The following is a 26,733-nucleotide window of genomic DNA, read 5'->3' on the forward strand; positions in this document are numbered from 1 at the left end:
TCTGGCCGAGTCATCCCCCCCTCCCTCTTCCGTCCATCTCGCGGAAACCGGCGCGGGTCATTCTTTCGTGTCCTTGAATATCAGCCGACCGTCTACCTTTGACCTTCCCGTCCAGCGCCTTTTTGCGATTCGCGATTCTCTCCCAGCTTTCTGCGGACTGCCATCGTTGCCAACCACCAACCGAGTCATCTGAGCCTATCAACTGCTCCTCTTTCGCTCTTTAAACCTCCTGCCGCCTTCCACAGGTCCCTGTCCAGATACGTAAGGTGTGACCAGCCATTTTCGTCCTGGCCTCCACAAATTCCTCCCCAACCCTCAACTCTTTTGTTGTCCTTCCCCATGTTTGATGCATCTTGCTCTCCGTCCCCGTGCTTCCTGTTTGCCTCCCACGTCTGATTCACCTTGGTCACGAACCTCGCTTCAGCCGAGTCCTTTTGAGTCTTTGCGAGCCTGAGCTGATCTTACAAGCGCCTATCCCCGCCGCCATCGTCTTCTTGCCCGCCATTTGCGAGCGACACCATTCACGGTACACACATGCGAGCAACATCTCTGTTCTTCACAGCACCCTGCGATCCGAGTAACCCCTGCCGACGTCGACGACTATTGCCCCCTCCTTGTCTTCATTGACTTCGCCGCCATTGGATGACAACACGAGCTTGATTGGCTACACGAGGTGGTACCACTGGCCATCTTGAACAGCCAAACGCTTTCCCCATTCAAGAAGCATACGAGATCTGAGCGCCCCTGTGCTCAGTAATAACCAGCAAGCAATTGAGCCGTCCTACGCAACTCACGTATCGGTTTCTAGATCGACGACCGCCGACGATTCGGGGGCCGAAATGCTGGTGTTGTGATGGACCCCAACTTCCTCAAGAACCTCGACTACTTCGCCGTCCCCAACAATCAAACCACAAACTCCGCCGAACAAACCGCGGAGTCATCTGCCACAGGTGCTTCCAGGAATGCGCCCGATACGTCTCTTTGGGAGTCCCTAGGGGCGACCAAACAAACTCCGAGTCAACGTCTAACGGTCCTTCCGGGTCGCTGCCGTCCTTTGCTCAGGCGTCGCCTGGCAACACGAACTTTGGCCTGGGCCCCATGCCAGCTCAGATGCAGTTCGGTAACGGCCAGTCAAGGAATACCGGCCTGCCGAACAGAGCTGCGCCAGGTCAGGACTCACGGCGGAGAGATGGCCATGCGCGCAAGCGCACCAAGGTCGATTCCGAGGCCGCCGCGCTGGAATCTGTTGACTACTGGATCCAATTCGACGATGATGAGGAGCAGAAGCTTGGCGGTAGCTTCGAGATTGATTTTTCGAGGCGTAGCAATCCGACTCCGAACTACCGGCCAAGGTATTTTGACTCCCACACACAAACCTGATATGGCAGGGCGAATGAACTGACACTTATCAGACCGGCTGCAAATCGTCTGAACCCGATGTCCACGACACCTGGTCTGGGCACCGGATTGTACACCAACCCTGTATTTAAGCCAGAGGACTTTATGGACGATACCGCTCTCGACAATGCTCTGTCGGATGATGAGGATTTTCTGGAGTCGATGAACCTCGGCGACCAACTTGGGAAGATTGATTCTCAACCACCCCAGGAGGTGCCTCCCAGAGAGGGTCTTTACTCGACGCCCCTGAGTTGGGAAAAGCCAGCACCGGGGTTGAGGATGAACCCTCTCTTCGGAATGGGCGGCATGGGCGGCATGGGCGGCATGGTTGCGCCCATGCTTGACCCTGAACAGCGACGGTTGCTGGCGATAGCCCTCAATACCGGCGGCCGCTCATCAGCAACCGGTCTGGGCTCTAGCATGGGGTTCGGGGTTGGAGCAGATCTGGGCCCGGAGTTTGCGAGCCTGGAAAATTCCGACGCCAACATGGCCACAGGGAACCTGAACGACATTGCTAAAGGCCCCGACCAGTCGGCTCTTGATAAGGGCAAACAGAAAGAAAAGGCACCTGTAAAGGAGGAAGCCCAATCGCAACGGCCGCAAGTATCGCGCACTAATACCAATGCCACTGGCGTATCGGAAAAGTCCAAAGATAAGGCGAAGGCAGGTGACCGAACAGCACACAACGACATCGAGAGGAAATATCGTACCAATCTCAAAGACAGAATTTCGGAGCTGCGCGACGCAATTCCGTCACTCAAGTCAATACCCGAGGAAGGGGGCGAAGATGCTGAGGCAGACAGCCAATCGCAGCGTGGCCCTAAAGTCAGCAAGGTAAGGGTTTTCAACCACTTCAGGTGATTCACGGAATGGTTGCTTACAGGATGTTGCAGGGTACCGTCCTTACAAAGGCTACTGAATACATCCACTACCTAGAAAGAAGAAACAAGGCCATCATGCGTGAGCACCAGGAACTAGCGAGGCGCCTACAAGCCTTTGAGCAACTCTTGAGCGCGCAGGCGCGGCAACCTTTCCCTATGCCGAACTATAGCAGAACACTCTTCGACCCAAGAGGTTTCTGTTAATAAATCTCTCCTCTTACCACATTACGCATTACGATTGCGAATTGTACATATTACGTTGTCATGGGCTGCGATTTGCCCCAAAAATATACGATTGCGGTCAACCTACGAGAAATGAATAGACACATATACATATTCACAGGTTATTAGACCTGCAATGAATTGCTGCATCTTTTTTCTTCAATGTTGGCCTACAATAAGACCTGGGTAGTTGATGAGGATGACGGAATGGCAGTTGGCATGGCTCATTTGTCTCCCGGACACTGCCTACAATCTGTCTAGAGGCTCAATTCCCAAAGAAATCCTTGGAGACAGACAAGGTCAACCTGTGACATGGGCGGGCCCCGCCCGTTCCATACTGGGAACGTGCTTGATGAACTTCCGCTTTCAGTGTCCGAGCTTCAAGGGGTCCAGGGTCCTGATCCCCTGTGTTGGGAGAGTGAGGACATAGGACAGAAAGTCTCAGCCAAGTGAGCACAGCTCATTAGCATATCGACGTTTCACTATGGCGTATCTTCTACAAGATCTACAGAGAGGTTTGCTGACTTCCTGTCAATCTGGCGGAGACTCGGGCTCTCTCGTACAACGGCGCATAGTCAGTGGCAATTCTGGTCTTGTACTTTAGTATTACAGCAGTGTTACATTGTTTGCAGGTTTCGCTTGTTATACATGGCTCCTTTAGTCTCTCAGAGCCTCAATATCGGCGATTTCCTTGACGGCTTCTGTCGTGAGGATGTACGGTGACTCCTCGTCTACGCAGATGCTGTCCTCGATCCGCACGCCCAAGCCCCGGAAGTGCTCTGGCCATCGGTCCGTATCCGGTACATAGATGCCCGGCTCGATGGTCACACAGTGACCTTTCTTCAAGGGCGTCCTCCTGCCGTAGCCCGGCACATCGTGAACATCCAAGCCGACGTAGTGGCCAACATGGTGGGGGAACAGCACGTCTATGTCGCGCGTTGTAATATCGAAGCCCAGGCTCTTGAGCTGCTCGAGCAATCCTGCTGAGGTGTGGTCGTGGATGTCGTCTAGGGAAAGGTTGGCATTCTCCCGGCACAGTGAGACGCTGGAGCGCTGGACCGTGAGCACGGCCTCGTAGAGGTCTCTCTGCGCAGGCGAGAACTTGCCGTTCACGGGCCAGGTACGGGATATGTCGGTGATGTAAGTGCCGTACTCGCCGCCAGCGTCGACGAGGACCGTCTCGCCGTCACGCAGGACGTTGTTGTTCACAACGTAGTGAATGCAGAGGCCGTTTTGGCCTCCGGCAACGACCGGTACGTAGGCCGGGCCGTCGCAGCCGTCGGCGATGAAGCGGTAGTCGAGGAAGGCATGGAGATCCTTCTCGCGGGTCCACGACCTTCGCATGGCGTCGGTGATGACACGCCCGGAGATCTGGCCGGCGCGGCGCATGTTGGTCACCTCAGCTGGGGATTTGATGGCTCTCAGGGAATTGATGAGGGGGTATAGTGGCAGCTTGACGGAGGGGAACCATGACTTGTCGGCCTTCATGAGCTGCCAGAGCTTGCCCTCCTGCTCGCCCTGCCGCGGCCTCTCGATGTCGGTGTAGACGCGGCTGGCGCCCTTGAGGATCTCGGGGAGGTGGCGATCGATTTTGGCGATGTCAGCGGCCTTGTCGGCGTTGAAGATGTCGATAGCGGCTTGGACGCCGTTGCGGGGTCCCATCCACTGTTCGGCGACGGGGTCCTTTGGCTTCGTGAAGAGGTGGAAGACGAAGTCGCCGAATTCTTTGCCGGTTTTTTGAATGACAGCGACCGAGTCGCCCTCATTCCAGCCGGTGAGGTAGAGGAAGTTGGACTCTTGGCGGTAGGGAAAGAAGACGGCGCCGGAGCGGTATTTGAGGTCGGCGGCGGCGAGAACGGCGACGCCATCGTCCGGGAGCTTCTCGGCAAGGCGGGCGCGTCGTTCCCAGTACTCCTGGGCCGTGATGCCGGGTGTGACTGAGTCGCTGCGTCAGTAGAAGGCTTACTTGATAATATGATTTCTTCGTATCGCTCATTAAGGATTTTTTATGGTTCACAAGCCAATGTACAAATGTGTGGAGTGAAGCCAATTTACAACAAGAAATGGGTGTTACTGACTTTCGCCGGCCTTGAGCACGTGAGGGTGAGTCTCATGCACTGGCTGTCCAAACTGCAACTCGGCAGCAGAGACGGCGGAATAGCGCCGGAGGGGACGGCCGGTAAAGGAAGAAGGCCGCCATGATGAAGCCAGAGACAAGGGGCGTAGCCTCTGTGCGGTTCGAAGGATGCGGCTCACCGGCCGTGAAACGTTCATGGCCGGATATGTGGTGATGAGTGAGAAGGGGTGTTGGGGGAGGGTGGCACCGGAGAAAACAGAGAGGAGAGCACTACGACTCTGATGAGGTCATCTCCTTCCTACCCTGCAGCGAAGGTGCGACGAGTGCACTGAGAATTGCAAGACGGCTGACTCGTCAACTAGGCCAAGCGCATGCGGACGTTCCGTGAGAGTGAGGGCTGGAGACTGAGGGCTGAGACGGCCTAAAAGTCCTTATTGGGTATCGTGCCACTATGACGAGTTGAGTGCATGAGATTTTGTGAGTGAGGACGGATATGGAGTATTGTTTTTATGTATCTAACGAAGAGGTATCGTCTTGTACCTGCAAGTGTTCGATTGCAGGCGCACCCATCCATGTGGCAGACACAGTTTATGCTGCTCCACACCCGATGTGAGGAGGGAAGAGCGAGGCACGTACGTGCCATGGACGTCAGTTATGGACGGATTTGATGTTGCCGATGCATCCCAACAGCTCTCGCGTGTGAAAAGATAAGGTACTTTCAAGCCTTCGACACCCGGCAAACAATACCAGATATTGCAAATAACATTGTAGAAGCGAGCTATTGCGTAAAATGCACCGGGAAAATGGACCCAGCAGGGCCCCGGAAAGGAGCAGGATTTTTTATTGTTTTCGCACTGGATCTGCTCCATCCAATTTCCAGGCTGCCGTCGCCTATGGCCTGGCAGCTCAGTTTGGGTTGTTGTTGGTCCCATTTACAGTGACCTCCACTGTATCACGGCTGCCAAAGGTCACTATGAGACGCGCTGGGCCAAGCAAATTTTGGCCGGTTGCTGGAGAGGCGGCTGGCCCGTGCGTGTTTTCGGCCGTGTCCAACTGGGATTAGCGCTGTTGTTCCCCTCCCAAACTCGTCAAGCGCGACTTGGGTCATTCGGGTCCAGCGACGGGGGGGACCTTCTCCTGCGCACCACACAACACCAACCACTCTCTTCGTTAATAAAGCTCTGCCAGAACCTGCCCACACCAAACCACACACCTCGTGGTGCTGCTCGTACGAACTCCCGACGACGACATCCTCCCCTTCGTCCCTCACTTGTTCTCCGTCCGGTGGTTCCGTCACATCTCCCAGGTTTCGCATCGCTCTTCAATGTCTTTGTGAAGATTTCGACACGGTCTCTGTTGGTACGCGTGAGCGACGTGTGTTAGCCTACCACGTCGCGTGCCCGTCGTCCACAGAGCAACCCCTCTCGACACCACCACACACACTCACACTCTCTCTGTCGAACAACCCAACCCGACAAATCAAACGAGCTCTCTCCTTTTCTTCTCGTCGAGCATATTGATTGGGCATTTTTATGGCAGCCATATCCCTATCACCGAATCTAATCCCTCCTCCGGCCATGTCCACTAGACGAACGCCTTTGTCTAGCAACCCCAATGTGGCCAATTCGCCCTTGAGAGCTGCTTCTGCTCTGGCCCAGGCCAAGCAGAAACGCTCTCACGCCAATATCCAGCGAGAAGAGCTCTACGCCCAACCGCCGCCCTACAAAAAGCAGGCTGTCGAGAATGCCGGGTCGCGTCAACTCCGGTCGCCGTCAAAGATCACGAAGGCCTCACAGCTACCCCAGCGTGTGGGTCGACCCATGACCAAAGAACGATCCGTACATCACGATGACGCCAATGTCGAGAGGATCCGTCAATGGCAGGCCGAATACCGGGGGAGGTTCCCAAAGATGGTCTTTTATTTTGACAGTGTCCCCGAGGACCAGAGGGCTAAGCTTTCCAGACATGCACAGTCTCTCGGAGCCGTATGTCTTACATGTGAACCTTGCTGTCGTGGATATCGTTGACTGACTGACACCGCACTCGTATAGAGGGACGAGCGATTCTTCTCGAGTAGCATCACCCACATCGTGACCGCCCGCCCGATACCAGCGCAAGAGGACGTGCAAGCGTCTGCACACGATGTCGAGCCCGAAGAGCAACCCCAGACCATCAATCCGTCCCTTCTCGACCGGTCTACCGATGCACGAAGGCGTCTCCTGCTGGAGACCACGTCGAGACGAGTCCACACCCAGCCACAAGACGACAGAACCAGGCGGACGCGGTCTGCCCAGAGTAACGATGTCCTCCATAAAGCCCGCGACATGGGCAAGAAGATCTGGTCCGTCGAGAAGTTTCAGAGGATGCTGCAGTTTCTGTTGGAGCCAGATCCGCATGTTGTTGCGGCCTATGGTGCTAAGGGCGAGCCTGCGAGGAACCTGGGGAGCAAGAAGGCAACGGAAGAACCTGGCTTGTTGCAGTTGCTGCAACACGAACGACTGAACGGCCCCTCTGATGCCGTGACGAGCAGGGAGATGATCAACTTCAAGGGCCCGTACATCTATGTCTACGACATTGATGAGAAGCAGAAGCCCATCATGGTGCGGGAGTATCCCAAGGTCAGCAACAAGTACGATGGCGAATGGCCCCAGTTCAGAACTGTGACAGACGGACGTTGTCCGTTTGTCGAGGAGCCAGAGCCAGTTGAACGCCCTAGCCGAAAGCCATCGACGCAGCAGAAGGAGTCGAAAGAGCAGAAGGAGCGTGCTGCGGCAAAGCCCGTGGCCGAGGAACGTCAATCTCTTCAACCCCCTGAAGTCCCTGCACCCAAAGCTGTCATCGGCAAGCGCACGCTTTCGGAAATGCAAGACGGGCAGAACAAGACTCGGGCTGCGATGAAGCCTATGGATGTGTTCAACCCTCCCAAGGCCATGGTTTCCAACCCCATTGATTTCGGACGGACGCAAAACGCCTTTACCGGCCGCACAGGTACTGGTCGTTTCTTTGCTGGCGAGCCTGTGGCTTCTGGAGTGCAGCCTTCCAATATCACCTCGGCCATCCGCTCGCAGATGATCTCGTCCACGTCTGGTATCAACGGTGCCAAGGCTGGTACTAGCAAGGAGGTGCATGGCCTGCAGCGCAAGGTGTTGCAAAGGGGAGCCCCTGCACCCCAGGATGCTAGCTCTCGACGACTTACTGAGATGTCCTTGGAGGCGACCTCTACCAGGTCTACTAGCGTCTCCAGGACTACTAGTAGGCGAATGGAGCTCATTGAGGAGGATCCTGACAAGCAGAGCTCTAAGCTTTCCAGGGCCAGCTCAAAGACGGCAGCGCCGCCTCCCAAGAGCAAGCGTGACCTGAAGCCAGGATATTGTGAGAATTGCCAGGACAAGTTCAAGGATTTCGATGAGGTAGGCCAAAACTGAACGTCATTCATGCTGCACCACGCTAACATTTTGAAAGCACATCCTTACTCGCAAACATCGCAAGTTTGCCGAAAACAACGACAACTGGGCCGAGCTAGATGACCTTCTCAGCCAACTGGGCCGAGCACCCAAATATTCCAAACACTCACACGGCGACAGCTACGCGGACGAGTCCTTGTAGGCCTGGCCAGCCCATGGACCACTTCATCTACATCGCCCGGCATCTTGAAACCGATTCTGCCCCGTTTCCAAATACTCTTCTCGATTCCCCCTACTTGCCGACGCCATCACGCTTCAAGATTACGGGGCATATTATCAAAAAACTACGGATTTGTTCCACATCCAATGGAACCAATGATACCAGAGTACTGGCCAGCATGAAACCATGTTTGGTTTCCGGTCATGTTCATTTTCTCTTCACTTCGTCTTTCTCTAATTGGCGGCTCGCACTGAAAGCATTGCATGCACAATGGCGTTCGGCATGGAGCATTTTATACCACGACGGCTCAGTTTTCCTTATTTGGCGCGGGCAGGGCGGACGGCAAACGTCGTACATCATCAGAGGCAGCGGCATGCGGACAGGAGGAAAGGGACCAGGACGGCGCGTCATAATGAAAGCATGGTGTAGATATATCATTGAACAGTCTATGCTTGTGTATACTGTACGTTGAACACGAAAAAACTGCATGGTTTGGGAAAGCATGCCGCTGCGGGTGTGGTGAGAAGCAGCTCAAGGCACTGCGTTATTCAGAAAGGCGTTTAGGCGAAGTCAAGCATTTCCATCTTCCCGTTCCCATTCTGGTCCTGGTGCAAAGTTCAATGTGACATAACCAAGAAGGGCACCATCGATACCATTAGGGTCGCCCGCTCGAAAGGAGACACAGGTGTCAAATCCTTCCAGAGCAGCAGCTAATGCAAACGAAATCTCCGGAGTCCGGGGGTGCATCGACAACCACGATTCCGGGCGTTCGGGAAGTAGTTTGGTGCTAATCTAGCCAGAGACATTGGGAACGCCATTTCACGAACCAAGGTCTAGATGGCGGCCCGAGCTCGGATCTGGGAGGGGCTATGACGAATGAAAGCCTTGGTGGTAGAAGGGGCTGTCAGCATCTACCCAGCGATCCTCGGGTGTGCCGTCCTTTCTTGCTTTGGCGATTCAAGCAGTCGGCAGCGTATGGTGTGGGAGGTGGGTAGAGAGGCAAGCGCGTAGGCTTCGACGCGACTGGCAGAGGTCGTCGGTCGCGATGGAGTCAGGGACCGGACGAACCCACGCGGTCACGTCAAGCGCACACCCGCGCCCGCGCCCGCGTACAAGGTGCATTCCGCGGCCGTCGCGCGCGCGCAGTCCCCCGCATCGGCGCCGGAACGTGTGGCGCGCGGGCCCCCCTCACATCTCCCGCGCCATCCCGCTTCAAGCTTCAGCATGGAAGACCACGGACCCCCCACTGATCCAATCTCGATTTAGCCAACCGTACCCTGGTCTTCGCCCGCTAGTGCAACATAGGTGGGAGACATGACCACGTTTTCAACAATTGGTCTCTATGGCTCAGTCGGTAGAGCGTTGGTCTCATATTATTCATCAATATGACCCTGCCTTCAGGTCGGGATATCCAAAGGTCGCAAGTTCGAGCCTTGCTAGGGACATTTGTTTTTGCCATTCTTTGCGAATGCTAGCTACTGTCTTTTCTCCTCTTTCGCTTTTTGGTATCCTCCTGCAGATAAGAATTGGGTTTGAGTTTTGTGGTCCAGGTTTGTGTGGACTTGAGTCCTTAGTGAGTGACATTTGATGCTTCTTCACCCCGTCGCCGACAAGTGTTATGCAACCGCACCATTTGGGTGGCTACCCCGTGCGAATAAAGAAGACATACGATTGGAAGCAGAAGGAATTGAAATGCAGTGGTGCAATTTAGGAATACTTCTTGCAATGGGAGCCAAGTGCTTGCACAGTCATGAACATTTGGTCCAGACTGCTACGTTTACCTCGTCTTCGCAATACTCTAGACTCTTCCCAGAATACCGACCGAACCGACACTGGCATCACTACTCACTGGCGTTCCCGTGCCAACTTGCGGGTTTTTGTTATCATCGCCGCCCTCGAGGCACGGCATCAGCATTGGGACGACAACACCCTGTCGGATCGCCTCGTAAATCCGGGATACGCGGGTACCGATGGTGCTGCTCTGCTCTTCTTTGAGCCCCTGATGGAACGCAACCCCCAGTTTACCACGGACAATGTCGAACAGCAGGGCAGAGCCCTGACCTAGTCCCTCGAGATACGCGGCGTGAGTGTCTTCCGAGTTAAAATGGTTGATCTTGGGGTCGTTGGACTGATCCTTGAACCACGCCTCCATGCTCTGACGTAACTCGTCTTGGACATCCATGACAGTCTTCACCGATACTACGTCGATTGATTCATGCATGATGAATTGCATGACGTGAGATGTAACTTTGGAGGCCACGACCGAGCACCGTTGCATATAGCCAAGCTTGTTTGCCTCATTCCACCAGACTCGGACCAACTCGTCCAGACCAGTCGTCAGCTTCGCCAACTGGACACTGCTAAGCCCCATTTTGTTTTTATTCATCAGTCTGGAGACGGAAATCGAGCTGAGGAATCTTTCGTGGTAATCTCTCAAGTCGGCCGCTTGGCAGCACACGAGTAGGTGAGCAGCGCACATGTGCGAGAGAACATCAACGGCTTCCATAGTCCTTCGGCCGGAGAGGAAAGCAAGGGAGTTGATACCTTGGTTGTGCATCTCAGCCGACTGTACGTGGGAAGATACGGGGTGGGCAAGGGCGGCCAGTTCCGACATGTAAGCGCTCATGTTGACGTCGATGCCCTTCATAGTGTAGGACTCGTCAGGGTCTCCCAAAACCAGGTTCGGGTCGAGGCCGTTGTTTGTTGCCGGGTTGATTAATTCCGAGCATTGCGAAAAGAGCATGCGGCCAACCATTTGGAGAGCCGTTCTCGTTTTGTCCATGGCTGAAGTGATGGCAGTTGCCTGAAAGTTGCCTCCAGAGTAAACGTCTCCAGCAGCACAATCACTGCTTGTGGCGACGTCAATGACTGGGTTGTCGGATGTTGAATTGAGTTCAACCTCGATTTGACGTTGCGCAAGCATGAGATCCTCGAGATACGGCCCGATCCACTGTGGTGCCGTTCTTGTCGAATACCGGTCTTGCCACAGGCCCTGTCCAGTCCGCTTCTTGGTCTCGAGACCGACCACGAAGTCAGAAGACTTGAGGAAGCTTCGAATATTGCGTGCTGCTTCTACTTGTCCAACATGAGGCCGGATCCCATGTATGAACTCATTTGCCCACTCGACATTTCCAAGGAGACACTCAGCAGTGAAAGCCGTCAGAGCTTGAGCGAGCACTGCGAGTTGATTGGCCTCGTGGACGACCAGACTAGCCAAAGCGGCAGAGGGAGCAGTTCCGTTGATCAGACCGAGGCCTTCTTTCGGTTGGAGCTCAACAGGTTGGACATCGCATCTCTTCAAGGCATCGCAAGCGGTCATGACCTTCCTGTTGTCGCCTGATCCGACGGTGACCCAAATATTGGGGTCCCCGATCAATGTCCCAGCGATGTAAGACAGCGGCATCAAGTCTCCGGATGCGGATATGGTTCCTCGCAGGGGTATCATCGGTGTGATGTTGTGGCGGAGGAGACTGAGTAAAGCTTCAATGACCTCGATTCTGACAGCACTGTGACCCCGAAGGTTTTGATTCGCTCTGACGACCATGGCGGCCTTCACCCAAGCTGGGGGTATGACGTGTGATTGTCCATCTTGATCGACCTGACCCTGGGCCAAGTCTGTGGAGGTGATGATGGCGCTTTGCGTGTGTTGAAGCAAAGAGATTTGGAGTTTCTTGAGTTGCTCCGTTCGTGAGTCTGCACTTCCGCCAAAGCCCGTGTTGACGCCGTATACCACCCAACCGTTCTTGATGTGATGGTCGAGGACCTGTATACTTTGGAGAACCTTCTTCTTGATTTCCGGGTCGTCCTTGACGCGAGCTGTGAGTCCATGTCGAGCAATAGCCACTACGGTAGCAACATCGAGACTATCGCCGTCTAACGCAAGATTGGTGTTGGAATACTGCAAGCCTCGCAGCTTGTCCAGTTCATCCCGTAAGATCGAAGCGTGTGATAACTCGGGACCCGGTGGTATTGTCATCTCTGCGAGTGTTGTGTGAGGAATAAATGACGCGTGTCAGGCTAAGTCGAGAGACGGAAGGGACGGATGATGTCTTTTGTAGAATGAGATGCAGATACCCGACTGGATCAGAATAGTGTAGGAGAAGAGAGTGCGGTATGTTTGAAGTGCCGTGTTATATAGGTGGATGAGGACAGATGGATGTAAATCACCAACAGATGCAGGATGTTTGGTGACAGTGTGGCGCAGGAAGAAGGAAGGATAGGTGAATTCGAACATTGTCTTCCACATATTTTGTGCAGGATTCCCTTACGACAGCAGCAACAGCAACGATACCCAGTTTGGATCAATCATATCGCCACTTTCTTTCATTCGTCCTCGCCCGCCTGACTGGGGACAGCAAGTGTGTCCTGCCTTCATTTCCTTTCGGCGGCTAACTCCTCACCTGAGTCGATGGCAGCTGGAAAGTGCTCTGCGCACCATCTGCAGATGGTACGCAATGTGCGGTGAGAGCGGAAGCAACCGATTCGGCGCCACACACAGCAAGGACAAGCAACGGTGGTCGCATCCCATCCCCATGCATCGTCATGCACTTTCGAGTGTCTCGCCGTGAGCTCCCGTCCCGCCACCGTCTCTCAGGCAGGTGTTTACAAGCCGAACGAAAGGCAGAGGCTGCAGCAACGGCCGGTCCTAACAGTTGTCTCGGCACATGTCCATATCCGTGGACAACAAGGTTCTTGGCTGAGCAGGAGGCTACCGTTTGCTCAGGTTGCCACTACTTGACATGGCAAGCTTGGGCAAGACATGTTTGCATAAAACATGTTGATCTGAAGAATGATCCAACGGCTCGTTCCCTACCACATGGCGCTTTTCAGCGGGTAAGGGTGCCTTGAAGAGCGCACTGGGCACGCTCTTTTGCAGGCAAGTGACCATTCACGGGGCTCCGGCCAGGCACCTGCCAAAGCGGATGGTGCCCCACAATCGTGTCCGCCTGCCGCCAGGACTCACACTCAGCATGACAGCAATAGGCCTTCTCCAACGCTTCACTTCCTCACCTCATGGTATGCAATCTGCCAACACTGAGCGATAGCAAAAGCCAGCCCGAACAACAACCACGACCCCAAGACCACTTGGTGTCTCAGTTACATCTACATCGGTAGACGTCAAACCATCACACACAAGCCCCCACAATGGTGACGAGTCCCACCTCACCGGGCATCCCGAGGTCAGGCTCGGCCTCGCCTGTCCCAGCAACCATCCCGGATCGCCCAGCCTCTCCCGAGATACCGCTCACCATGTCCGCCTCAGCTATCCTAACAGCTCAACCCCGCGACGTGGCCTCCGCCTTGGCCAGTGCCGGCGAATACCCGTCTGAGAAGGTCGTCGTCAAGTTCAAGGCTGTCGGAAACGCCCCTTCCCTCGCTCGGGGCGTGGCCAAGATCTCCTCCACCCAGACATTCCACACTGTCATCTGGTATCTACGCAAGAGGCTGAAGCTACAAGAGACAGACAGCGTCTTTTGCTACGTCAACGACTCTTTCGCGCCCTCTCTCGACGAGATCGTCGGCAACTTGCACAACGTAAGCAACGGACAGGGCCGATATCACGACTATGCTGCTTGCTGACATATGGTAACAGTGTTTCAAAGACTCAAGCGGCCAGCTTGTCATTTCTTACGCTATGAACCCAGCCTTTGGCTGAAATTGAGCAAGTACGCTATTAAATGGTATCCAACGTCTGGTTAAACGATGCAAATGCCTCCGCCTCCAAACCCCCCAAACACCAGTAATGCAGCCCCGAATCTAATGCTATGCAATGCTCTAGTAGCTGACAGTCAACAGCTTCTCACAACTTCTCCAGAGTGTTGGAGAACGCCTCGAGCTCCTCCTTGGAAATAGGGTATGTATGCTCCGGCGCAGGGTACTGTCGGCTCTTCACCTCATCGCGGTAGGTCTCGATGGCCTTGAGACTCTCGCCCCAGACATCGCCGTACTTTTTGACAAACTTGGGCAAGAAGCGGCCGGGAGGGAAGTTTCCGGTCATGTCGACTTGCACCAAGACCTGGCCCGAGCAACCGTTGCCTGCGCCGATGCCAATAGTGGGGATCGACAGCTTCTCCGTGATGAGTGCGGCCACTTCGGCTGGGACAGCTTCAACGACCATAGCAAATGCGCCAGCTTCTTGCACAGCCAGTGCATCCTCGAGGAGCTTGAGAGCGCCGTTGGATGTTTTGCCCTGGACTCTGAAACCTCCCAAGGAGTTCTGCCGTTGCGGTGTCAATCCCACATGGCCAAGGACAGGAATACCCGCAGATGTGATCTTCCGAATGGTGGGGGCCATCTCTTTGCCGCCCTCGAGTTTGACACCTTGGACTCGGCCCTCCTTGACAAAGCGGATGGCCGTCTCCAAGGCCTGTTCCGGGGCAATCTCATAGCTGCCCATAGGCAAATCGCCAACCTGGTGGTTCTGGATCAGAAGGGGGGTTCAGGGGTTGGGGGTTCAGGGTGCACTTACAGTGAAGGCGGATTTGGTAGCCCTTGCAACCGAGCGGCAATGAAGCAGCATTTCCTCAACCACAACCTCGCTCGTGTCTTCCATGCCAAGCGCAACCATGGCCAGGCTGTCGCCGACCAGGATGATATCCATGCCGGCATGATCAGCAACGTGGGCGCTTGGGAAGTCGTGGGCTGTGATGACTGTAATTGGCTCGCGCTTCTTGTACAGACTGCGTAGGGAACCAATGGTGACTTTCTTTCTCTGGTTCGCAGCAGGAGTGCCCATGGGGGAATGCGAGCTGTGTCGCATCTGGGGTTGTCGCATCAGAGCGGGATAGGCGGGCCGCATCAGGGACGCTGCGGTTAAAGGTCGCGTGCCTCTCATCATGGGGGCACACGACCTCAGACAGGTACTTCGAATAGTAGGGAGAGACATGTGTGAGGCCAAGTACCTTTTTGGCAGAGTACAGAATTCAGTGTCTAGATGCAATGCGCGAGTGCGGAAAAAAAGGGTAACGTGAAGATGCAAACTCGATTGTATTGATCGCGTGGCGATTTTTTCATGTAGAGGAAAGTTTTGGGAAGAGATTGGGTTTAGGGCGAAGCGCATGTTTTATTGTCCAAGTCATGATGGTTTTTGCTGCGTAGAATTGAGTATCTCCAAAAATTACCAGTGGTGTTTCGTTCCCGCCGCTTCGATGGGAAAGCGAAAAGTGGAGACACGCCCTTAGTTAGGTGGAAGTCCCAGGAAACGGGGTCTAGTCCAACACAAAGAAGCCTCCGCTATTGGCCAGTGTTGGTCGAGGCGCCGAGGCACGTCCGCTCCCTTTCCCCCCACCGCTCCACGTCTTTTCCCACCAGAGATTAGTGAGCTGTTCTGTGCTTTACGGTGCACTTTAGGGCGCTGCCTCCCTCTGTACTCTGTACCAGAGTCTGCGCTGAGAGCCCATGTTGGAGCCAAGACCGAGGCAACTTTGCCTCGGGCCCGGCGGCATACTATCTGATCTCGGTCTTCCGCAGGGACGACGCTGGGGGAGCACAAGGTTTCCCTTTAGCCCAGATCGGTCTTTGGGCAGGAACTTCAGCTTACAGGCGTGGTCTCCGCGTGACCTGACTCTTTCGACGAGCACGTTCTTGTTTGGCCTTTTGCCGCAGAACCCGACGGGCCAACTCTGACGACAACACCGCATTTGCCGGTCGTCGTATTCATCAACACGGAGCGAATCTCTACCAGGATACTTCTCTTTCTGGGAATAGCTGGGATAATGGGAGTGAGTTTAGAGCCGGACGATATACGGTGCTCTTCTTGCTGGCTTGTGACAACCGGTTCATCACCTTCAGCTACAATACCATCGGTACCGCGTATGCATCCGTACTGTCGTGACACGGCGGGTTGTTCCCTGTAGACGACACCAACAAACATGGCGGCCACGGCGTCCCTGAGCGGAACGGGCCCTGATGCCGTTGTCGTCTGGCGGAGAGTGATTACATCATGTTCGAGGCTTCCATGAGTCGAGACGCCTGATGATCTTGCGCTTATGAGTGTGACTGAGTAAGTTGACTCAAGCCGGGATTGCGTGCATGCAACCACCATGGCGCGCTTCATACTGCCTTTAGGCTGTGTCCAAGGAATGCTGAATCCCGTTTCCCGGATGCAAGTGGGTAGCAGTTTGTCAGTAGCCCTGAGGACTCCAACTTCCCCAACCTCTCCATGTAGCCGTGGGTATTGTTCCTGCGACAAAGCAAGATTCGCTTTGTCTTGCTTTGTCTTAGTCAACCCTCCCCTCCCCTTCCAGACTGGATAACTTGGCTAGCCTGGAGAGATCCGAGTCTAGCCGCTTAATCTTCGGGCCCACCTTTCCCCCTATCGCTGACACTTATCAGCAATGGTCCGGGATCGCCCACATCATCATTGCGCGTGACTTGGCGTCAGGAACCCGACCCGACCTCATCCTCCCCTCTTTGCAACCAACATCTTTCCTTTCGACATCAAGACCAATCTTGACTCACACCCCTCTCGATACCAGCGCTGAAGCGATACTGCACGACGCAACTTTGACATACTACGACTTTTGCGCGAACAACGAACCATCTTTCTCCGAACGATCTACAACCGACTGCCAACCCTCCCGTTCTCCGAACTCCCCGCGCGCAACCGACAAGATGAGTAGCCCACGCAGAAGAATCGAGACTGATGTAAGACTATGCCGCCTTCCATAACTCGTACTTAAATGAGACCTCAAGGAGACTGACAGCGCTGCCTCTCTTCCAGGTCATGAAGTACAAACGCCCAAGTTACGCCACATCGTTGACACCTAGCTAACCTAATCTAGGATGTGCGAACCGCTGATGAACCACCCTGTTCTTCTTATACTGATTCGTGCAGGTTGATGAGTGACTACGAGGTCACTTTGGTAAATGATAACAGTAAGTTTTCCTTTCTCTTGGCACCGTTCTGAAGCTCGTGGAGCTGCTACGACTAACACGCCCAAGTGTAAGGTCAATTCTCATTCATCGACATTCTCCTACCCTAACGACTCGACACAGGCAAGAGTTCTACGTGCGATTTAAGGGGCCTACCGAGAGTCAGTGTCAAACAACAATAGACAATAGTTTACCATACTGACACTGCGCAGCTCCGTTCGAAGGCGGCGTTTGGAAGGTCCACGTCGAACTCCCCGACCAGTACCCCTACAAGTCACCGAGTATCGGATTCGTTAACCGCATTTTCCACCCCAACATTGACGAGCTGTGAGTATTCAACATTCGGGAGAGACTTTATACCGGATTCCGAAATACAGAGCCAGGAACTGATTGGGGAAACCGCGTAGATCGGGCTCCGTCTGCTTGGACGTCATCAACCAGACGTGGTCGCCCATGTTTGACATGATCAATATTTTCGAGGTCTTCCTGCCCCAGCTACTCCGGTATCCGAACCCGACGGACCCCCTTAATGGCGAGGCGGCTGCTTTGATGATCAGGGAACCCAAAAGCTATGACGCGAAAGTAAAGGGTGCGTGTGGAATACCTATAAGCAGGGGAACTTACAAAGAAACTTCACTGACAAGGGGAGTGCAGAATACGTTCAAAAGTACGCGAGCAAAGACGCCGCCGACGAGGCCGGCGCCGAGAGCGATGACGACGATGACATGTCCTCCGTGGGCAGTTTCGGGGACGACGACGAGGAGCCTGCGGGGCGACTGGACGATGTATGAAGACGCAGATGGCTTGGAAGAGAACCTCGGCTGGAAGAGCATTCATGGAAATGGCGTCGCAGGAGACTTATATCCCCCGGGTTTCGACTGGTCTTTACATTCTCATACACTTCCTGTTCTACCGAGAGAAGTTGGCAGCCGGGAGTCTCTATTTTCTATTTTCTTCTTCTTTTTTTTTGTGTCAAGGGATAAGGCAGGGCATTATGGGAAATCAACTTTTGGAGTTTTCTACACGAGACGAAACAGGACGGGATCGTTACCGGATTACGATGATTGTCATACCTCAAGATAACGAGACTTGGCCGATATTGACGGGGATGCGTGCTAGCACACGTATGCTGCTCCAGATTGAAGCCCTAGCTATTTGAGGAAGTTGGTCCAGTTGCTTCGGGGCCATCAGGTAGTAGTAAATGATTACGCTCGCAAACAGTATACGCTGGTAACTATAGCTGCCATGTGACTTTACTTTGTCAACATTTTCATGGGTTCAGAAGCGAGGGTCCGCCCTTGTACTTCCTCGCCAACTCCGAGCCAGCGAGACATGCAGTTGCCCACATCCACTTGCTCTACGAATTGGCCTGAAAACCCTCTACAGGGCGTAGCTGTGTCATTAATGTTGGCCTTAGCATCTTTACTCACGTAAATCCAAGCCTGGGGTATCTTTATCTAATCCAAAATTCCCAAAAACACAACGCCTTCTGATCCGACCAAAAGCCCTTCAGTCCGACTCGGAATCATACCCCACCAATGCTTTAGAGGGGGCCGAACTCGGCCGACCATCATCAATAGCTTTCGGCCTCTCCCTTTCTTTTTCTTCCTCCTTCTCCTCCACGCCGCGCTTCCGTTTCAAGCCGGGGATTCTTGCCGGCGTCCGCTCCGTCTTGGGCTCCACGAGAAACGGGTCTCGCGCCATTCGCGTGTTCCCGACAATCTCGGACACAATGTCCTCCCTCCTCTTGGACGCCAGCACCTCCGCCTTGGGCGTCCCCTTGGGCAGCGCCTTGCCGTTCGTCTTCGTCTTCCCGTCCACAGCCGCCGGCGCCGTCGAAGAAAAAAGAGGCTTTGCAAGCGCTTTGTGACCCGCATCACCGGCGTCCCCATCTCCGGGCCCGAAATCCACCAGTCTCGCCCTCCGCGCATCCTCCTCCGTCGCGGGGACGAGGTCGATGCCCAGGCTCATCTTGTCCTTCAACGCCTCGCCCACGGCGGCGTCCTTCTCGCGCTGATGCCGCCCCGCGCGGAACGTCTTGCGCAGCGCCTTGTTGCGCGCGTAGGGGTCGTCCCACCGCTTCTTAGAGATGTCCTCGAGCTCGTCGATGCGCTCCGTCGCCTGCGCCAGCTGCTCGCGGTCCTGGATCGTCTTCTCGAGGCTCGCGAACGCGCTGCTGCGCAGCTTCTGGCGCTCCTCGTCCGTCATGATGACCATCTCTCCCTCCCTCGGTGTCTTGTTGTTGTCGTCGCCGTCATCGCCCGTGTCCCGCTTCTTAGCCCCCGAGACGACGACGTACGCCGTGTTCTGCGGGTCCGTCCGGATCTCGATCCAGCCGCCGCAGTCGGCGTGGCGCATGCGGAACTGCCATATGGCCGTCGAGTGGTAGCTGCCGACGCGCTTCTTCTCGGCGTTGAAGCGCACGCCCTGGCCGATGATGGTGGGCTTGGGGCAGGTGGAGCACCAGATGGCGTACGGCATCTCGAAGCGGACAGTGAGAATGCCGGACGAGGCGAGCTTGGAGGCGCGCGCGCCGAGGGCGTGTTTGCCGTGGAGCTTGTTGCCCGAGGTGGTGCCCTCCACGTCGGGCGGGACGTAGCGTCCCATGTTGAAGCCCTGCATCTTGGGCGGTTGTGTCGGGGGTGGTTACCTGCTTGCTTGCTTTTGATAAGGGGGTTTTGGGGTTTGTTTGACGTTGGTAGAGAGGTTAGACTTTGTCGTGAGCGGCGGCACCGGCGGCGGCGGCGGCGGTGACGGCGGACTTCGATGTTTGCCGGAGATGGGTTTCTTTCGGGACCGTGGTTGTTGACGGTGGGATCTCGGAGATGGTGGGGTGTTTGCGGCGCGTGCCTGGAACTCTAGCGCGGGGCAGCGGGATTATGTAATATGCTGGAATAGGTAACTCTTGAGTATTCACTGAATGATTGTGACCACTTCTTCTCCTCCTTTTCTCTTTCAGACCGCAACGTATTCTTTAGCATCGTAGATAATTACGATTGAATCCAAAGTCGACACAGTATCACGCCCGCCAATGTTGATAGCTGACTAACTTGGGGGGTTCGTGCCGTCTTAGCCGTTCCGTATGGGATCGCCCAAGCCGTCATGCACCAAACGGCTGCAAGCTGCTTCTGGTAACCCGACTGCGACTTGATATGCGAATCTCATTCGAGGGCATCTGCCAGCCACGAAACATATCCTTTTTCTTTTTTTGGACTCGTGCGTAAGGCCAATGCTTTCGTACCCGAAGCAGGCAGGTTTGTGACATTGTTATGGCCACCCATTGAGGACGAGACTGGTGGCCAAATTTCACCATCGATTGCGTGATTCGGTTGGGTCTTGAATACTTGAGCCGTCGTTTTCCATCCTGGGAGCCACTTTGAGAAAGTTCAGGACCTTGTGACAATCTCAACTTGTACAGCCTTTTGTCCATCTCATTCCCTGCTCACCACCAATGTGAGGAGGCACGCTTTGATCTCGAGGAAACTACCATCAGCTGTTGGCCTTTATTATGGATTGCTGCCAAGAGGGTGAGAGCAACTACGGTCTCGCGATCATTGCAACACTCTGATCAAACATCCATATCTGCACCCGATACACTGCCACAAGAGAGAAGCTGGAGGGCAACGAAGACCCCCAGCGACCGACTTCTGGATGCGATACATCAGCTCGAGCCGATGCTCCCTGCATTAGATTCATGCGAATTGTACCCGACTCCCTCCAAGCCTAGAAGCACTAATACCAAAATGGCCTGCTGTTGTGGTTCATACAATACTGAAAGCTCGTTTTGGGGTCTTTGGTCTTTGGATACCTCACCAATAGTCAGTGGTACACACCGCCTGCGGGAAGAGGCTTCTCCTCCCTGATCCATACCTTTGTAAGAAAAGGTCGGGTTTCTCAGTACTGTTTCTTGCCTCGGACTTTCGTCAGTACTCCTCTGCAGTGCAGAAGTTCATCCATAGGCAGGTACTCCTACGAAGTCTGCTTGTTGGACCTAGGTGTCTCTGCTAGAGGCATAAACTAAAACTGGCTACTCCTCAGACTATCTCAGCAACTTCGTTGGTCGTTATCTTCGTCTATATAGAATGAGTATCCGAAGGAGAAACGGTGAGACGACGGTATGGTGGCAATGACCAACCAGAAATGTTGCGTCCCAGCCGCACGCCGAGAGCTCAGGTGTGGTGGTTTTTGGCACGGAGCACTTTGACGACCGCCGGCTCTCTACCCAAACAGTGAGCAGGCTTCGACGATACGGCAAAAGGCGCAACCTCGGTCTACGAGAGCGAATCTTCCGTCCTCATCTGCCCTCTCACCTGGAATATACCGTGCGTCCAAGCAAGACAGACATCGAAGGACGACAAGGGCTGATACGATCTTGACCTACCTTGTTTACAACGGCAGCGACTTCGCAAGGCTCACCCGGCTGAACCGCTCACAACAGACAAGAACCAGTCAAGCAACAAGCACACACACAAAAACACACTGTCGAGCCAGCACATGTCAAAGAGTTACAGCCTCAGGACGGATTCCGATATTCGATGCCAGCATCTGAAGACTTGAGTCTAGCAGCAGACACAAGTGACACAACCGTTGCCGGTATTCCAGCGACTCACGGCCGACACAGCTCGCCATCGAGCTTACACCGCTTGAGGTCTTGCCATTCCTCTTTGAGGATGATTACAGGACGTGGTTCAAAAATCTCATCGCACATTCTGTCACATCATACCACATAAGCTCTCAGGCAGGACATCAAGGTACGTCAACACAAACCATCACAAGACGTCAAGGTATATCATTCATATCCAAAAGCTCTACAACCTATGCCGGGATGTATGGATCGCTCAACATCCAGAGAAAGAAAAAAAAAGATGCTATATCCCTGCTTTTCCGCTCAAAATTGATGGACGGTGTAAATCCCCCAGAGGTTGCGCCGACACCCGGTAATAACGGTTCGTTCCGTTTGCATCGTCGATCCCAAAACAACAGCACAAAGTCCAAATGTCATCAAGAAGGGGTTGTGGCTGGCGGGACGTTCCTTCCTCCTCCGTTCTCGCCATTGCGGCTTTTTACCAACATCGTCATGTGCCCGCCGCCCAGTACCCCGTGGTATCCCGCAGATCATTATGCACTACCATTTTCCCTCCAAAAGAAAAGACCACCCATTTCCACAGTTACAGACCATCTCGGAGGATGTCTACTCAAGTGAGCGTGTCGTCTCTTCGTATTGTCATTATTCTTTGGCTTCCCGCCCCGAACGCAGCTGTTGCGTCGTTCATTCGGTCAAACCCGCCATGCCCGCTGTCGGAGCGAAAGTCTCGTACATTTCGTCGTCGCTGCTGTCGTCGCTCATCGGACTTTGCACGTTGCTCACATCGGCACTCTGGAACCCACTGAAGCCTCCTAGAGTCATCGCGGGCGGTGCGCTCTGCCCCAAGGCAAGCAAACCGTTGCCAGCATAGCTACTGCTCATACTGCCAGGTCCGATTTCTACAACGCTACCACTCCGGCTCATCGACGGCTTCTCGGGGAGTTTCTTGAGGAGACCGGTCGAAATGTCGAGCATAGTCATGGCGAATTCCGTCAGGCCCTTGCCTTCGCCAGGCTTCGAGCTCACGGAGAGTGTCCAGCGGTATTCTCCCAAACGCCTTCGGTACCAGTCTGCCTCTTCTCTTCCCGGCGACGTTGCCCACAAAAGCGATCCAAAAGTGCCAATGAGGGCAAAGTTGGTCTTGGAAGCGAAATACCAAAACGAGCGCAGGTGGGTCGAGTTCAAGCGGTTGACAAAGTCCATGGCAGATATGAGACGCGCCTTTGCCGCACTCCGGCAAATGTGCTGAACGTACGAGTCGACGGCCGATCCGGTGGCTTCGAGCGAGCGAATAATGCGACGATGGAGGGTGATTTCGGCTGCGAAGTAGGCGAGGTGAAGGTATCCTATGCTCGACAAGCGGCTCGAGGGGGCTGGATTCGTCGAGTACGTGTTGTCCATGCGAATTGCTGCTGGCAGGCTGGCATACCACTCTTTGAGCTTCAACTGGATCGGCTTAGCCATGCCCAGGACTAAGTGCGTGCCTTGCCCGCCGGCGTTGGTTACGGTTTGCATGGCTTGCAACGAGTAGAAGGTGTCGAGAATCTCGGCCAATATTTGCGACAACTGTACCATCTGGCCAAAGAGAGTGCGGCCGCGCTCGATTTCCAGCTTCTCCTCCACATCGTTTTCATTCCATTCCACGTCGGGGAAATCGTGCGACGTGAGCGCCTGCACGCCCCAGTTGGTGGAGAAGATGTGCGAGGGCCGACCGTGGACGAGGGACCCCCATTTATCTTGCATGTAAAGAGCCCAGGCAAGGCGTTTCCGCAGCCCTTTCTCCCAAGGTGGTATCTTCCAATGCGTGCAGTCGAGATGAAGGCCAAGTTCCTGGGCGATAGCGACGAGCTGGGCCGTGGGAGCCCACTGGTCGCCCTCAGGCCGCTGGGAAAGGAGAAGACCGGCCTGGATGGTAGACAGCTTCGGTCGGTACATGGCATCAGCCAGAGTTGTGCGGATCATTCGTTCCAAGTTGGGAATGTTCGGACGAGGAACCTGCGCGAGCTCTTCATCCTGCTCCCACCAGTTGATTGCAAACAGGTAGACGGCGGCTAGTAGACAGGGCGAGAACTCGCGGTAGCTGCGTTCGTACTTTTCCAGGAAGACGGTCTTCTGGATGATCGGGAAGGCAGGATGGACGATACGGAAATACAAGTCTACCAGCTTACGGCCGTGGGGCCTTACGAGGTTCTCGATCTCCTCGATATCTTCGAGGACGTGCTCGTGGCCCGGCGTGTTGAAGTCAGGTAGCAGGAGAAACGTGTCGTCGTCACTGACCTTCCGCAGCGTGCCACGTGCTAAGAGGCTCTCATCCTGGGGGTTGAAAGGGGAAAGGTTGATGAGAGAAGGCTCGAAGTCGGTCGTCGGTCCAATATACTGACTGTAGCGATCACTCTGGAGACCCAGCGTCCGCTTCAACAGAGTCGGGCCTCCGACGTTGGCCATGTCTTCAAGAAAAGAGCTGCTTCCGGTGGTGCTGGAGAGGCTGGGCTGGTGTTGCCTTCGCCTTCTGATATCGGTCCTGGCTGGTGAACTAATGGGCCAATCACGTGTCAGAGATTAAGGTTCGTTATCAGACGTGGCCCCCTGACTGCGGCGTGCACCTATAGCGGCCCAAGAAACATCGAGCGGGCGCAAAATGAGAAAGGGACAAGGGAAGGTGACCAAGCTCTGTCGGGGAGGAACAAGTACGCTGTAGGAGGGGGACACGCGCTGTGTATGTGTATGTGTGTATGTGTGTTTCAAGGGGAGGAAAGGGGAAGGGAACGAACAGCGTGAGCGGGAAAATCGGCTGACTGACCTTCTTTTACCACTGTCGTCGAAGTCGCCGTTCAGCTTGCGTTTCCTTGGCTGAGGACTGTTGAGCAGGGAGCAGTCGGAGCCGCTAGCTTGGCAGGGTATGCAGCTATCTTCGTCCTCGCTCACGATGCACTTGACTCTGGACCGTTGGCAGGATTCGCAAGGGCTGAGAGACCGAGTTGTGTAGGAGCCAACAGACTCGGCGATTTCCCTTCCAGGCATGCTGCCGCGGAAAAGCTCGAGGTTCGCAAAGCTATCTTGCCGATAAGAGTTCTGGCGACGGGGAGGCTTAGGTGCGATGGCGATTGGAGCCGTCCTGATGACGGTACTTGGGTTGGACATGATGGGCAGTCCAGGCGCGTGGCAGCAGAAAGCTATGTATATACGGACAGGGCTGGGCCGACGCAGGGGAGACAGACGGACGGACCCGGCTCGTCAAGACGGGGCCCCGGGCCCTGGTCTGGTCTGGTCTGGTCTGGAGATTGGGGGGTATGAAGCGGGCGTGAGTTACTCCTAGGGTTGACCGGAGATATGAAGACGGCGATAGGACGATAGGCTTCCTGAATGGCTAAAGAAGCAAAAAGGCTGGCACACTCGCCGGGATGAGAGCTGGGCAATGCGACCCACGGCGTGCGGCAGACGAGATGCAAGTGATGTAATGTTCCTGGCCCGTTTGGTCTTGGGATCGCCACCGAGGAGTCGATAGCAAAAAGATGATATCTGTGGGCGAGCTCAGATGAGAAGCAAAATTGTGTGCGTAGCACGAATGCAGGATCCGCAAACAAGATTGGTTGGTGAGCGGTAATTCGATCTCGCTGGGTTCTGGTAGGTGAGCCTGTGTTGTAACACAAAACAGCAGACGAGCCAGCACAGAGTCAGATAAGACCACGGCGCGCCGAGACCGGTCGAGATAAGACTGCTCTGTCTGAAGGTGGCAGTGGGCAAGTTGCGACAGACGGACGACGACCGGTAGCGATTGCGAGGTTTCGACGTGCCTGATGGGGACTGGTGTTGAGACTACGTAGGATAAAGGTGCGGAACAAAGACCACGCAAGTATTGTGTGTTAGGTAGAAAGCCGACAGGTATCGGTCCGCAGGTAGGATGTGAGTATGTATCTTTTCCTTGGGTCGCGTGCGAAGGGGGTACGAGATAAGGCGGCAACGGGAATTAGAAACGGCACAAGCTAGACTCGAGTTCCTGGTCTTTTCCTTGAGCGCAAGGAGTGGTCCCTTGGTTAGATCTGGGGTGGGATGCAGAAGTCTGAGGGGTGCGCTGTCGGTTGAGTCCCTTGGGGATAGCAAGAGATAAGGTCGCGGAGGGGCCGCAGTTGGGAGTGGGCGAGGCGGTTTGATTTGCGCCCGTTTTTGGTGATGGAAACACTGGCTGTGGTTGTATTTTTTGGGGGGTGCGGATGCAGGGCCGACTTTGGGGCCCGGGAGAAACAGAACCTTGGGATTGGATGGGCGGAGTTAATGGATCGATATCGGTGGGTTCAAGTGACGATGGAGGCAAGGATGAGATAAGCCTGGCTTATCGGTGTCATTGGGTCGGGGAAAGACGTATATGTAAGAGGACAATGTCTCTTGTGGTTTGGCGCTTCAAGTATCCATTATTGGACGCGCTTTGCACCGTACCCCTTGGACAATCGGTTTTGGAGCCGGCCGTTTTGTTGGAGACGGAACAATATTAATTTATGGGGATTAGGTGGCGAGGATGATGGGTAGTGTGAGCAGAGAGAGAAAGAGAGAGAACGGGGGAGGAAAGGGGAGGAAAGGGAGAAATGAAGAGAGAAAGAGTAAGAGGGAGAAAGAGAAAAGGAGAGACGAGAGGCCAAGGAGGTTAAAGGGTATGCGTAAGAGAAAGAGCAAAACGGATGCTCTCCTCAACTACCAGTACCCAGCCCAACCACAGAAGGAGGAAAAAAACCCATACATCCGGGGGGATGCGAATGCCAAACGGGTTATGGGTTCCCCTTGCGACGGCCCCTCTTCATGTCTTCCTCTCCTTCAATCAGCCTCGATCGACTGTTGCGTCGCGTCTCTCCAAGAACCGAAGACCCAAAGACTAAATAAAACTACAAGGGCTGCCTCGCAGCGGGATCTGGCTTGGATGGGGTACAGCAAGCACAGCACATGTACTGCGTAGGATTGGAGGGATTCAAGCAAAGAGTCAGACTCTAACTTTCCCTGACCGCCGGCGAGCTACATGCAGAGCCTTAAGGCAGGTAAGAAATTTAAGGTAACGCATTTTGTTACCGCCCCCTTCGCTCTAT

At 54.6% G+C, this 26,733-nt stretch overlaps 9 protein-coding genes and 1 non-coding gene across 10 annotated transcripts; 5 read left to right on the plus strand and 5 right to left on the minus strand.

Moving 5' to 3' along the window:
- Window positions 1-853: 853 nt before the first annotated feature.
- ColSpa_04341 (putative transcription initiation factor TFIID subunit) lies at window positions 854-2,483 on the plus strand (the record flags this gene model as incomplete). Its single annotated transcript, XM_049270553.1, is given in 4 exon segments — window positions 854-936; window positions 951-1,352; window positions 1,413-2,232; window positions 2,292-2,483. 4 exon segments carry the CDS (start codon window positions 854-856, stop codon window positions 2,481-2,483), a joined length of 1,497 nt encoding a protein of 498 aa, XP_049126510.1.
- Window positions 2,484-3,158: 675 nt separating this feature from the next.
- On the minus strand, window positions 3,159-4,775 carry ColSpa_04342 (intermediate cleaving peptidase 55; the record flags this gene model as incomplete). The annotated part of the gene is made up of 2 exons (XM_049270554.1): window positions 3,159-4,438; window positions 4,580-4,775. 2 exons carry the CDS (start codon window positions 4,773-4,775, stop codon window positions 3,159-3,161), a joined length of 1,476 nt encoding a protein of 491 aa, XP_049126511.1.
- Window positions 4,776-6,155: 1,380 nt separating this feature from the next.
- ColSpa_04343 (hsk1-interacting molecule 1) lies at window positions 6,156-8,184 on the plus strand (the record flags this gene model as incomplete). Its single annotated transcript, XM_049270555.1, has 3 exons — window positions 6,156-6,563; window positions 6,630-7,988; window positions 8,041-8,184. The coding sequence occupies 3 exons, from the start codon at window positions 6,156-6,158 to the stop codon at window positions 8,182-8,184; spliced, it is 1,911 nt and encodes a 636-aa protein (XP_049126512.1).
- A 1,354-nt stretch (window positions 8,185-9,538) lies between these two features.
- ColSpa_tRNA_109 lies at window positions 9,539-9,647 on the plus strand. The gene is made up of 2 exons: window positions 9,539-9,575; window positions 9,612-9,647. It is a non-coding gene; the product is annotated as a tRNA-Met (tRNA).
- A 353-nt stretch (window positions 9,648-10,000) lies between these two features.
- ColSpa_04344 (phenylalanine aminomutase) lies at window positions 10,001-12,178 on the minus strand (the record flags this gene model as incomplete). The annotated part of the gene is made up of 1 exon (XM_049270556.1): window positions 10,001-12,178. The coding sequence occupies one exon, from the start codon at window positions 12,176-12,178 to the stop codon at window positions 10,001-10,003; it is 2,178 nt and encodes a 725-aa protein (XP_049126513.1).
- A 1,169-nt stretch (window positions 12,179-13,347) lies between these two features.
- Window positions 13,348-13,858, plus strand: ColSpa_04345 (ubiquitin-like protein pmt3/smt3; the record flags this gene model as incomplete). Its single annotated transcript, XM_049270557.1, has 2 exons — window positions 13,348-13,737; window positions 13,796-13,858. The coding sequence occupies 2 exons, from the start codon at window positions 13,348-13,350 to the stop codon at window positions 13,856-13,858; spliced, it is 453 nt and encodes a 150-aa protein (XP_049126514.1).
- Window positions 13,859-14,002: 144 nt separating this feature from the next.
- Window positions 14,003-14,938, minus strand: ColSpa_04346 (3-methyl-2-oxobutanoate hydroxymethyltransferase; the record flags this gene model as incomplete). Its single annotated transcript, XM_049270558.1, has 2 exons — window positions 14,003-14,623; window positions 14,672-14,938. The coding sequence occupies 2 exons, from the start codon at window positions 14,936-14,938 to the stop codon at window positions 14,003-14,005; spliced, it is 888 nt and encodes a 295-aa protein (XP_049126515.1).
- Window positions 14,939-16,815: 1,877 nt separating this feature from the next.
- On the plus strand, window positions 16,816-17,867 carry ColSpa_04347 (ubiquitin-conjugating enzyme E2 J1; the record flags this gene model as incomplete). The annotated part of the gene is made up of 4 exons (XM_049270559.1): window positions 16,816-16,819; window positions 17,289-17,403; window positions 17,484-17,665; window positions 17,731-17,867. The coding sequence occupies 4 exons, from the start codon at window positions 16,816-16,818 to the stop codon at window positions 17,865-17,867; spliced, it is 438 nt and encodes a 145-aa protein (XP_049126516.1).
- Window positions 17,868-18,585: 718 nt separating this feature from the next.
- Window positions 18,586-19,698, minus strand: ColSpa_04348 (coiled-coil domain-containing protein 130; the record flags this gene model as incomplete). Its single annotated transcript, XM_049270560.1, has 1 exon — window positions 18,586-19,698. The coding sequence occupies one exon, from the start codon at window positions 19,696-19,698 to the stop codon at window positions 18,586-18,588; it is 1,113 nt and encodes a 370-aa protein (XP_049126517.1).
- A 2,647-nt stretch (window positions 19,699-22,345) lies between these two features.
- ColSpa_04349 (transcriptional activator protein DAL81) lies at window positions 22,346-24,802 on the minus strand (the record flags this gene model as incomplete). Its single annotated transcript, XM_049270561.1, has 2 exons — window positions 22,346-24,137; window positions 24,462-24,802. 2 exons carry the CDS (start codon window positions 24,800-24,802, stop codon window positions 22,346-22,348), a joined length of 2,133 nt encoding a protein of 710 aa, XP_049126518.1.
- Window positions 24,803-26,733: the final 1,931 nt, after the last annotated feature.

This window comes from Colletotrichum spaethianum (assembly GCF_022836535.1).
Source record: "Colletotrichum spaethianum MAFF 239500 DNA, contig09, whole genome shotgun sequence".
NCBI classification, from domain to species: Eukaryota; Fungi; Ascomycota; class Sordariomycetes; order Glomerellales; family Glomerellaceae; genus Colletotrichum; species Colletotrichum spaethianum.